The sequence below is a fragment of the Fukomys damarensis genome, unplaced genomic scaffold, assembly GCF_012274545.1.
Source record: "Fukomys damarensis isolate Sample0158 unplaced genomic scaffold, DMR_v1.0_HiC HiC_scaffold_17, whole genome shotgun sequence".
NCBI classification, from domain to species: Eukaryota; Metazoa; Chordata; class Mammalia; order Rodentia; family Bathyergidae; genus Fukomys; species Fukomys damarensis.
The window spans coordinates 33,462,297-33,475,140 of NW_022900929.1; the positions used below are offsets into that span (position 1 = coordinate 33,462,297).

The 12,844-nt window shown below is 38.2% G+C and overlaps 1 protein-coding gene across 3 annotated transcripts in view; it reads left to right on the plus strand.

Annotated features, from left to right (window-relative positions):
• Positions 1-12,844, plus strand: part of Ubr1 (ubiquitin protein ligase E3 component n-recognin 1) — a 186,562-nt gene that overhangs the window by 147,512 nt on the left and 26,206 nt on the right. For all 3 annotated transcript variants that reach the window (XM_010624811.3, XM_010624806.3, XM_010624808.3), the window contains 4 exons: positions 2,796-2,851; positions 4,235-4,331; positions 9,538-9,605; positions 11,258-11,408. In XM_010624811.3, the coding sequence (XP_010623113.1) occupies positions 2,796-2,851; positions 4,235-4,331; positions 9,538-9,605; positions 11,258-11,408 (372 nt within the window). The remainder of the gene's footprint in view (positions 1-2,795; positions 2,852-4,234; positions 4,332-9,537; positions 9,606-11,257; positions 11,409-12,844) is intronic.

A 12,844-nucleotide genomic window follows, 5' to 3' on the forward strand; every position in this document is an offset into this window, starting at 1 on the left:
TTTGCAAGAATTTTTCTTTTGTACTTTGAGAGAATAATGGAAACCAGAATCACTTAAAAAATTTACCAGAAAAGGAAAGTCTAAGGTGATCAGGAGAGACAGATTAGCAAACAGAAACTAACCAGGCCTGAAAGGAAGCCATCTTTCAAAGTCTTTTAGGGCCGGGCATGGTGGCTCACACCTGTAATCTTGGCACTTGGGAGTCTGAGGCAGGAGGATTACTGCAAACTGAAGGCCAGCCTGGGCTACATAGTGACTTCAAAGCCAGCATGAACTACACAATGAGACCTCTCAAAAACAAACAAACAAACAAACAAAAAAAGACTAAAAATCTTTTCTATATTGGAAATTTCCCTTAGAAAAGCAAAACAGAGATGAATCACTTATATATATATTTTTTTCTTCTTGTTCTTGTTTTTTCTTACTACTGGGGAGTTGAATCCAGGACCTTACACATTCTAGGCAGTCTAGTACTGAGCTACAACCCCAGCCCTTTTCAGGATCTCACTAAATGCCTAGGCTGATCTTGAACTTGGGAACTTACTACCTCGGGTTCACATATAGGTGGGATTACAGGTATGTCTTACCCTGCCTGGACTCTGAGGTTTTTAAATTAGCACATTTGCGTATTATAATTATAAGATACAATACTCTATAGAAGACGTTAAGAAGAACTATAATTCTCTCACATCATCTTTAAGCCACTTTAGCTTTCCTTTTTCCAATACATAACTTTAGCAGTAGTTTTTAATGGGGTCAGGCCGGAGATTTAGCTCTGTGGTCCTACCACCTGCCTCACAAGAGCAACGAACAGAGTTCAATCCCCTGTCCCCCACCTCAAAAAAAAGACTCTGTTTTTAATGGGGTCTACTATATTTTCTTCACTGTATCACTGTATATATTCTTGTAACAATACATTATTTCAGAATTTGAATTATGTAGCATAAAGCCACTTATTTCCCCCAAAGCCTTTATACGTCAGTATCTGAACATATTTTAAGAGTCACTTCCAAACTTAATTTGGACTTAATTTGTGAATATAGCATAATACACTGGTTTTTAGTTACCTTGAGTAAATGAAATGAGAAATAGGAAAAATGAGATTTAAATAGAATAGAATCTGAACAAATTGTTATGAAATGTAATGACGCTTAATCAGCATTTAATCAGCTATCTTTGGGAAGACAAGCATTTGGATTCAGGCATTTATATTCAGGTCTTGAACATTAAAAAAGGGTCATGGTTTTATCATGGAGATGAGAAATTCACTGGTGGTCATACCAAATCTTTTCACATGTTGTGCTGTAGTCTAGTAATAGGATTCTGTTTGATCAGTATATTACCTTATCTTTACTATAGTGTTTTTTTCCCAATGAGCAGACATAATTTCTTTGGTTTTTAGTTGACAAATGAAATTATACTGGGTACAACATAATGGTGTTTTTTTTTTTGTTTTTTGTTTTTAATGGTACTAGGTAGGAATCAAACTCAGGACCTTGTGCTTGCTAGGCAGGCAGTGTGCCACTGAGCTAAATCCTGGCCTCCTCAACATGTTTTGAAGAACAGTGTATACACTGTTCAGCCAAGCTAGTTAACAAATATGTCACCTCACATAGTTGTTTTTGTGGTGAAATCTGCTTTATTCTTACTGTAAGTTCATCTAACTTATTCCCCTTAGAAATGGTGAAAAATATACAGGATATATTGGCATAAGATAATAGTTGAGGGATCAAAACAAAGGATTCTTTGGCTGGGGATTTAGCTCAGTGATTCGGTGGCCTGCCTTGCAAACGCAAGGACCCGAGTTCAATCCCCTGTACCAAAAAAAAAAACAAAACACAAAGGATCCTTTATTAAGTGTTAGTTCAGAAATACAAAAAAAACAGAAAATAAGCTTTTTGTGTTCAGAGATATCTACTGCCAAGAATCAGTGAAAATGAAATTACTGTAACAATAAATGCCACAGCCAACAAAGCAAAATGTATTTCAAATTCCATTGTTTCGATATTTTCAATTTTGTCTTCTTTTTTCTATAAATCTGTCCTAATCATTTTTAAACTTAAAAGAGCAATAAAATTACTTATACATTTTAAATAAAATAGGTTATAATTATATACTAAAAATACTTTTAAAATTTTTTTTAGTTAAAGATAAGTTAAAAAGAAGAAAAACCAAACTAGTCTGCCATGTTTTTCCCAAGCATTCTTCTTTTGTTGCTCTTGTTATTTTGCTGCTTTTGTTTTGTTTTGGTTTGGTTTGGTTTGGTTTTTGAGATAGAGTCTCACTATGTAATTGAGAATGACCTGGAACTAACTGTGTTGCCCAGGCAGAAATCCTCCTGCCTCAGCCTCCCGAGTGCTGGGATTACAGGCGTGTGCCACAACCCCCAGCTTGTTGCTTTTGTTTTTTTAAGACAGGTCTTAGCTGGCCTTGAACTCACTGTTTAGCCCAGGCTGGCTTTGAACTCATGGCAGTCCTCCTGCCTCAGCCTCAAGAGTGCTGGGATCACAGGCGTGCGCGCCCACACCCAGCTCCACATATTCTTTATGTCATTCTTTATAAAGTGCCACAAAATCTGTATTATTTGTATAGTAATCTGTAGTTTATAAATTGTCTGTTTTGCTTTTCTAATATTCTCTGAAAAATGGAAAATTTTGGCATTGACTTTGAAAAGGAAAAGTGCACATCTTCTGATCAAAAATATAATTAAAGAACATATAATAGAAACTAAGAACAGTATACAGTTGTAGCAGTACTCTGGATTTATCATTTTTACGTTTTTGTTATACTTTAAGAAAACCTATTGGGAGATGAAGGAAAACCCCTTTTTGGAGCTCTTCAAAATAGGCAGGTATGTATCTTCAAGCAAGGTTCACACCATTTATGGAACAATATTTTTCTTTTTTAAGGAATTATATAGTTAATTTATCGTTTTGTTTTGTTTTGTTTAAACTTCACTTTAAGCTGGACATGGTGGCGCATGCCTGTAATCCCAGCACTTGGGAGGCTGAGACAGGAGGATTGCTCTGAGTTTGAGACCAGCCTGGGCTACATAGTGAGTTCCAGAGCAGTCTGAACTATATAGTGAGACCCTGTTTCAAAAAACAAAACAACAACAAAAACAAACTTCACTTTGAAAGAACAGCAGAATTCTTTAGGGCAAAAAGAGAGCTGCTCAAATCTCATGAAAAATTGAATGTTCACTGTTGTGCCCTTGAAAAGCTTTTCTCAGCATCAGGGGTTAAAAGTGTTTCACATAGTCAGGTGATACTTACCTCCCCGCTCCCTCTTTGCCCATTGCCTGGTGTCTCTGTAGTTTTCCTGCCTCGCTGCTTTTGCACTGTCCTATAACAGTAAATGTTGGTGCTGACTTACCTCTACCCAAATCATCACACTGAATTCAAGAGTGAAACTGCATTGCGACACCTAGATGCCCAGGAGTATACTCCTGCCTCAGGCGTAAGCCTTGTAACACAGGCAGCTGTGGAAAACGGTTCTCAGGAAGTGTTCTCAGTAGCCTCATGAAGACAAAAGAAGCAGCTGAAGGATTTCTAGACCATATCTCTTCTATCCCTTCTCCTCTCCTCCTTTCCCCTCGCACTCCTCGCTTATGTAGCTCTAGCTGACCTCAAACTCATAGCAATCTTCCTGCCTCTGCCTCCTGAGTGCTAGGTTATAGTCACGCACCACCACACCGGGCTCCCTCTTACTTTTCTAACAGCTGTGACAGGAGACTAATAGTCCATAGTGTACTTCCCTGTAGTTTCCATCCTGTTTTTTGAGCAGCAGAAGATAGGTTTTAGTGGTTCAGAGATTTTCTTACCATCCTTTTAGAATTTCTAGAAATACATTTGCACAAGTTCAGTGGAATAAGGCCAGATGTTTAACAAATTGATGCTGGACAAAATGAGTGCTTAAATGAGAATTGAGATGATATAGCTTTAATACTACTTTGTCATGAGAAAATAAGTTTAGTACGATCATAAAACTTTTCAGGTATCAAAAATATTGTAGTTATGTGCACACTTGTAATCCCAGCACTCAGGAAACTGAGGCAAGAGGATTGTAAGTTCGAAGCCTGCCTGGCCTACAGAGTGAGACTCTTGTCTCCAAAAAAAAAGCTATAATTAGAATGTAAAATAAAAAGTGACTCGGTAACTAATTCTTATAGATCAGTATTGTTTTCGTATAGTGATGGTCTTATAATTTTATTTTCCCCTCTCTTACAATCTAGCACAATGGTCTGAAAGCATTAATGCAGTATGCAGTTGCACAGAGGGTTACCTGTTCTCAGGTCCTGATACAGAAGCATCTGGTTCGTCTCCTATCAGGTAGAGTCTTTTCTGAATTATTGCTGTGTTTTTTCCTGCTGCATTTCTGGCCTTGTATTTTAGTATGAAGCAACATACTGTTCTCATTTGGAGTACTAGTAAAATCTTACTGACTACAAGAGTCTGACCAAAAATAAATAAAATGCCTGGCGGCTCTGTAATACTTGCAATCTAATTTTTAAAACCAGGTATTTTCCAAATATTTTCAGTCTATATTCCTCTACTTACCTAGGTTATTGAAGCAGAATCCACAACCACTAACATTTGTGTGTCCCCAATTTGTTTAGGAAGGATAAAATGACTTAAACCATTTTAAAATATATTTAATTTCACTGGTTTTCTTGCATTCTAACAAGCTAGAAATTTACTTAAGTGTTTATATGGTGCTCTTAATTCATATAAAAGTCAAGGGACGCAAGGGTCAATGGACATAGAATGACTTTGGCTGCATTTCCATTTACGAATTTGAACCATATAATAAAGGCTCCTCTGAACCCAAACTTTGTAATTTGATTGGTTCTTAAATCGAAAATGTCACGTGTAGGGGGGGATTCATCTTTCACTTCCCGGATACAATTCTATAGAATAAAAGAGTCATTTAGATTTTTTTTTAAGCTTTAAAGCTAGGGATCATTTTCTGCTAGCTAACTAGTGGTCACTTTTTTCCAACAAAATTGAGCAACTTTACCTTGAAAATCTGTTGAGACAGGAAAGTTTCTTCCTTGTTAATCCTCATGAGCTCCATAGAAAGCTCTTCTGTGGTTTTCTGCCCACTCTGGTAATTCAGGGACTCCACAGCTGTCCAAGGCTGCTGCCCCACTCTCATGTGCTCAGCTTTCATATTTTCAATTTAACTTCCAGCTATTTCCTAAATTAGCTCACTTATTAGAAACGTAAAATTGAAGTTGTTCTCCTAGAGCCATGCACTTTTTTTCTGTTATTTGTATTCCTTCCTCCTTTGCTTGCTTCCTTCCTTCTTTTAAACCAATGGTATAGGCTCAAACTTCTATATATTATACATGCCTATCTTTTTTCTTAGGATGTATTTCTGTAATCTAACAATTTGTCCTATTTGTACATTACTGTTTTGTTTTGATACTGGGGATCAAACTCACTCAGGTCCCTGCACTTGTGAGGCAGGCGGCGGAACCACTGAGCTGAAACCCTGGCCCCACTATTTTGTTTTCTAATCTTTAGATATCTCTTTCATTTCAACCCTAATTTAGACACTAATATACTTAGGATTTCCAGATAAACTTACCGCTCTGCACTTGCTGTACATTATGGTGTTTATAATGTTGAAAATAACTCAAAGCAAACATCAAAGCAGGAAACTAACAGCATCACAGAGGACAGACTAAAATGACTATCACTCCTTATTAGTGCTAATAATTTCTTTTCTTTTTTTGACACCAAGGATCAAACTCAGGACCTTGTACTTGCAAGGCAGGTACAGCACCACTGAGCTAAATCCCCAGTCCCCAATAATTTCTAATTAACAGTAAAAGAGTTGGAACCATGAACTATATAGAAAGTGGTATAAAATGTCACTTCCATGAAAAGACCAAAAAAAATGAATGAAAGAAGCAGAACCTTTATAAATGTTCACATTATAAATAGCCAAATGTCAGATGTGTGCTTCACAAATACATGCTTTTAAAAATTGAGGCAAGGGAGGGCTGAGGATTTAGATCAGTGGTTCCACTGCCTGCCTCACAAGCACAAGGTCTCAAGTTCAATCCCTGGTACCAGGAAAAAAAAAAAAAACTGAGGCAAGAGAGCCAGGCCTGGTGGCACACACCTGTGTAATCCCAGCACTCTGGAGGCTGGGGCGGGAAGAGCCTGGGCTACATAGAGAGTTCAGGGCCAGCTTGAACTACAAAGGAGACCTTGCCTCAAAAAAAGAAAAAAAAATTGAGACAAGGAGATCACTGTGGTGATCTGCTCTTACCTCCTCTAGCAGGTGGAATTTGAATGAGCCTTGAAGGGTGGTTCATCATAGGTAAGCTGAGAGGAGCAGAAACAGCATTCCAAGGGGAGATAGAGGGAGTCATAAAGCATGTGATATATTCAAAGGAGCAACTTTGGCAGAAGTATTTCTACCTACATAGAGAAGCATGACTTTATTTTGATAACACAGGGTCTTAAATACCCCAGCAAGAAATTTGAACTTTTTTTTTTTTTTTTTTTTTTTTTGTACCAGGGATTGAACTCGGGTCCTTGCACTTGCAAGGCAGGTGGTGGAACTGCTGAGCCAAATCCCCAGCCCTGAATTTTATTCTTTAGCAGGGAGGTTTTGAAGGATTTTTTTTGGTTTGTTTGGGGATGGGGGGCATTGGTAACAGGGACCAAACTCAGGACTTTGCATTTGCCAGGCAGGCATGGTGGGACTGCACTAAATCCCTGCCCCAGTTTTGACGTTTTAAGCAGTGTTTTCTAAGGCTAATTTGATATTATATGTAGGTTTGGATTGAAGGAAGGAAAAATTAGAAGTAACATCTGTACCTGGATGTAATTCAGGAATTAGGAAAGGAAGTGGGCTGGGCTAAACTAAATGAATAACAGAAAATTTGAGAGAAGAAAGAAACTTCAGAATAAAGAGTGTGTAAGGCAATGAATATAATTTTAATCTGTTGATCTGCAGCTCCACTAACAGTGCCCACTGCTGGCTGTGCTAGACACTGCGCTCTCATCTTACTGTACAATCATTTCCTGAAGTTCTCATTATTCCTGTTCATTCCCCCTTCTGATGGTGGATAGGAGGCACAGGGAAGTTATATGACTTGCCCCCATGGTCATAAACCCAGGATGAAGCAGAACTAATAGTTGAACCCAGGCCTTACCATAGAGTCTATATTTTCCCTAGTTTATTGCATAAACTTTACTAAGATATTTAACTTAGCATAATAGGATGGTCTTTAAACAGTAGATAAAATATGCCTGCTAAAACTGACTTCTGATTTCAAAGGAATTTTTAAATACATGTTTTCAGTAACCAGAAAAAAACATTTCAGAGCTATCTATAAGAAAATTCATGACAGGGCTGGGAATTTAGCTCAGTAGTTCTGCCACCTGCCTCACAAGCAGAGACCTGAGTTCGATCCCCAGTACAAAAAAAAAAAACAAAAACAAAAGAAAATTCAATGATGGAGTAGTCCAGTGAATAAAAAGGTAATAGAAATCAGTTCAAGGGGTTAGGAGTGGTTTAAATATCATAAGAGTGAAACAAGTTGTAGCCCAGGGAAGGAAAATAAAATATTCTCATGGATATACATACATATACATGTGTGTATGTGTGTGTGTGTGTGTGTGTGTGTGTGTATAATGTTTATATTTATATATATAATATATTACTAAATTTGGGGGGGTATTTTGTTTTTGATTTTGTCCTTTTCTTTGTTTGTTTTTTGAGATAGGGTCTCACTATGTAGTTGAGACTGACCTGGAACTCACTATGTAGCCCAGGCTGGTCTCAAACTCACAGCGATCCTCCTGCCTCAGCCTCCCCAGTGCTGGGATTATAGGCGTGCGCCACCACACCCGGCAGTTTTTTGTTTTTTATGGTGGTACTTGAGGGCTGAACCCAGGAAATTCACAATGAGCTACATCCCAGCCCTTTATTATTTTTTTATTTTGAGACAGGATCTCCCTAAGTCACTAAGTTGCCTACCCTGGGCTCATACTTCCAAACCTCCTGCTTCAGCTTTCTGGAGTATTGGGATAGCAGGCATATGCCACCATACTTAGCTTTGAAGATGTTCACTATGAGGAAATGAGACCTAGAAATGCAGGTGACTTGTCAGAGTCACCCAGCTAATTAATGGCAAAGCTCTGTGATCATTTCAGTTTATTTAATATAGCCAATATTAATCACACTTAGTGAGTGGTTACTATATGCCAAGCTTGGGATAAATCTTTAAAAGACATACATTAATGAACCTCAACAGTTTCATAAATACTATATACTTAGAAAGTTATCCAGATATTCACAGCCAATACTGTACAAACCCATTTTAGTCTGATTTAAAAGACCATAATCGGGCTGGGGATGCACAAGATCCTGAGTTTGATCCCCAGTATGGAGTGGGGGACCCCATAATCTTAACCTTGGAATTAATGTTTAAAAATTGACATAGTCCAGCCAGGTATGGTGGCACATACCTTTAATCTCAGCACTCTGGAAGCTGAAGCAAGAGGATCACCACAAGCTGGAGCCAGCCTGGAATACATACTGAGTTCAAGACCAATCTGAACTACATAGCAAGACCCTGTCTCAAAAGAAAAAAGGAGAGAGCCAGGGATTTAAGCTCAGTGGCTCCACGCTTGCCTTGCAAGCACAAAGTCCTGAGTTTGATCCCCGGTACTGGGGAAAAACGGGGAGAGAGTGAGTCTTGGCAGGCCTTGAACTCACCATGTAGCTCAGGCTGGCCTCAAATTCTCAATCCTCCTGGCTCAACCTCCCAAGTGCTAGAATTACAGGCCTGTACTTCCACACCCAGCTCACTTTTTAAAATAATAGCTTTATTGAGATGTAATTCATTCTTTCCTTCTGTTTTTATATATGCAAAACCATTCCTATTGCATCAATTTCTTTATTTCCTTGCCGCTCTTTCCCTGACTTCCAGGTTGATTTCTTTTCCTTAGAGATGGCTATATTAGAAAGATGAATGCTTTTGCGCTGTCTCCAATTCCTCCCTATCATCAGTCCACCTAAACCACTATCTGTTTTGTGCAGAAGGACATTCTGTATCCTCATTTTATCTATACTGCTTTGCATGTTCTTCCTGCTCTCCACCAATCTGTTCACATAATGTGTGTTACAGAACATTTAGAAATATGCAGTGAGGGGAAGAAGTAATAGAAGTCGGGGAGGAAGTAATAGTTGCTTTTATAAGCTCTACCACTGAGCTAAACCCCTAGTTTAGCAAGTGTTTCTTTAACAGGCTCTTTTTCACTTATTCTACTTCATTCACCTTATACTCCTATATTTTTTCTTCCAATCCTTAAATTATATTGAAGGCTTTCTAGTAGCCTTTACTCAGTTCAATTCAGGTTTTATTATGGTTCCTGTATCTTGAAGGTATATACTAGTTTCTGTATTTTATAACACTGTTAAATTTTCCCTTTACATGCTTCTACCTTGCATTTTATTTTACTTCATTGCTATCCTACTGACTGAATTATGTTAACTTTTTGTTTATTTTAGTTGTGCTTCCTAACTTAAGATCAGAAGATACACCATGCCTTCTATCTATAGATCTATTTCATGTTTTGGTAAGTGTTCAGTAAAATTTTTTTGAAGTCATCACATTTATAATTTTGCACGTGTTTTCTTCATTCAAAATCATATTCTCTTTAAGATTATAAATTCTTTAAAGTTTGGTCTCTTTTCCATTCTCCTTATAAATAGGTCTAGATTTTTTTTTGTTTTTTTTTTGCGGGGTTTTTTTTTTTTTTTTGGTTTTTTGAGACAGGCTCTCACTATGTAGTTGAGACTGACCTGAAACTCACTGTGTAGCCCAGGCTGGTCTCGAACTCACAGCAATCCTCCTGCCTCAGCCTTCCAAGTGCTGGGATTACAGGTGTGCACCACAACGCCCGGCAATAGGTATTTGACAGAGACCATCAAAATACTTTAAAAATGAAAGCATATTTATCTGTCTTTTACTTTCTAATTGGTCTTGTTCCAGTTGTTATATTAATTGGTGTGAAAGGGTTGATCAAAATATACAGGGACTATTTACATGTAAAAATATTTATCACAGTAAAAGACACATTGCCATTAATCCTCACCCTACTTCTGACATAATTATGCCATCGTTCTTGCCAGTTTCTGAAGCAATCCTGGAAGTACTCTTTTTATGAGTATCTTTTCAAGCTGCACTCAAAAATGTGCTGAATACTGCTGTCAATTGCCATCCAACAACAGAAAGGCAGGCTTGTAAAAACACCGTGGTGTGTCCTTATCTACCTCATTCACCAAATCTGGCACAATGCAACTTGTGACTCTTTCCCAAAGTCAAAATGACCATAAAAAGTAAACATTTTGAATAAATTCAGGATAGCAAGACAACCACAACAGTTCCACTACAGACACATAACAAGAATGATAACTGTGTCCAAAGTGAGAGCATTTTCAGCTAGATTGAAGCCAATGTGTCCTCGAACTGTAATACATGTTTTTATTTAAATTTTCACAGTATTTTTTTTAATCACACCTCATATATACAGGCAAACTTTCTGATTCTGCATTTCTTTCTTTCTCTCTCCCCTTTTCTTAACTTGCATAGTGTGAGTTATTTTAAAATCCATTAATTGTTTAGTAACGGCCCTGGGCTATAGGTAACTGTGCCTCTCCAGGAAACTTGTAGACAAATGACAATGTTTTAGTTTCTTGCAGAGCTTTTCCCTCCTTGTAAGGATCTCATTCCTTTACACCTACTTTTACAACTAAAGCAGTAATGAGTGTGGAGTTTGTGGGTGAATATAGTGTGCGCCAGAATCCCCATCCCTCATTATCTGGTTGTTGACCCTGCCTCTTTTGGAACCTCCTACAAAACTTTGAAGAGAATGCTAGTAACTGGGCTGTATCCCCAGGTGTCCCACTTGGGTTGGACTGTGTGTTGAGGCCTGTGTATCAGTGCTGAGCTCCCCAAGTCATTGTAGTGTTGGGTCTTCAGGACCACACAGTCGAGTACTATGACCTAGACCTGGAATAAGAAGACCCAGCAAAGGGTTTACCAAGTGATGATATTTGTCCTCTATTTATGGAGCGTTCTATTCTAAGATATTCTGTTGAATAACTAGGAAAAATACAGTAGTTATTTTTTTAAATATAAAAATAGTGTCACATCTGGTATCCTTTGTAATTGGTTATGAGATAATTCATGTTGGTCTTTTTGTCGATGTCCATTTTCCTCCCTTAGGTAGGTGCTGTGCTGGCATTCCCAGCTTTGTATTGGGATGACACTGTCGATCTACAGCCTTCATCAATTAGTTCTGCCTATAACCAACTTTATCTCTTCCATCTGATCACCATGGCACACATGCTTCAGATATTTCTTACAATAGACACAGGTAAAGCTTCCATCTGGGTATTGGCTCTAATTAACTTTTGCCCTTGCCTTAATGGCAAATTCATTGTGCTTGTGATTGATCATATTATGTATTTCTAAGTCCTATATGTCCTTTATTGAATGGTTATTTGTTTCCTTTCCTTTCCTTTCTTTCTTTCTTTTTTTTTTTTTTTTTTTTTTTTTTTTTTTTGAGACAGGATCTTGCTATGTAGTTCAGGCTGACCTTGAGCTCACTGTGTAACCCAGGCTATCCTCATATCCTCAAATTCTTGACAATCCTCCTGCCTCAGCCTGCTGAGATTACAGCCCAGCCTCATTTGTTTCTTTACAGATGCCATTTAAACAGGGAAAGGTAGAATAAGTGTGAAAATGATAATTCTTTGACACCACTTAACTGTCTGCTCTGCAGATATGCAGAGACTATTTGGATCTGCTTTCCCTTTTATTCAAATTCCTCATCTCCCCCCACCCCATACCATGGATTGAACTCAGGACCTTGCACTTGCAAGGCAGGCAGGATACCACTGAGCTAAATCCCCAGCCCTCATTCCTCACTTTTAAGGTCTCTCCAAGGTTTATTCCTGTCTGACTGCTTTCAACTTTTTGTTAACACTGTCTATGAAACTATTCTTCAAATAGAATAATAAGTTGTTCACCTTGTAGCATTTTCACTCAATGTTTTATAGTTACTTGTAGTTATATCTTCATATTCCACCCCTTTTCCTGCTTCTCTCTCCCTCTCTCTCTCTCTTTTTTTTTATTTTTTATTTTTTTGGTGCTAGAGGTCAAACTCAGGACCTTAAACTCTTGCCTCTCCTTTCTGTCTTGTCCTCATTCCTTACCTTAAGTTTCCAAATGGTACAGAACAATCAAATTTCAAAATCCTTCCTTTTGATGTCAAATACCTAGAACCCTTCGCTATACCCAGTAACTGCTCCTTAAATGGTTTTGAATAAGCATTCATTTGAAGATACATGAGTAATACAGCATTTTGAAATTATAATTGTCCTTTTAGAGCCTTCATAAAAGTGAAGTCTGATTCTGAGTAGTAATGACCAATAAGGGTTATTGAAAGTTCCACTGATTTAGATGATGAACAGTTAAGTGGCAGTAGAATAAAATATAGCAAAATTACATACTCATTTACCCTTTGAGCCGCCACTTCCACTTCTAAGAACCTATGCCAGTGGGTTGCAGGGGTACCTGCCCATAGTCCCACTTAGTCATGAGACTGAAGCAGGAGGATCACTGTAACCCAGGAGTTCAAGATCAGCCTGCATGTAAAATGTACCTCAAACAGAGCTGGGTGTGCTGGCACACCCTTATAATCCTAGCACTCGGGAGGCTGAGGCAGGAGGATCGCTTTGAGTTCAAGACCAGCCTGGGCTACATAGTGAGTTCCAGGTCAGTCTCAACTACATAGTGATAACCTGTCTC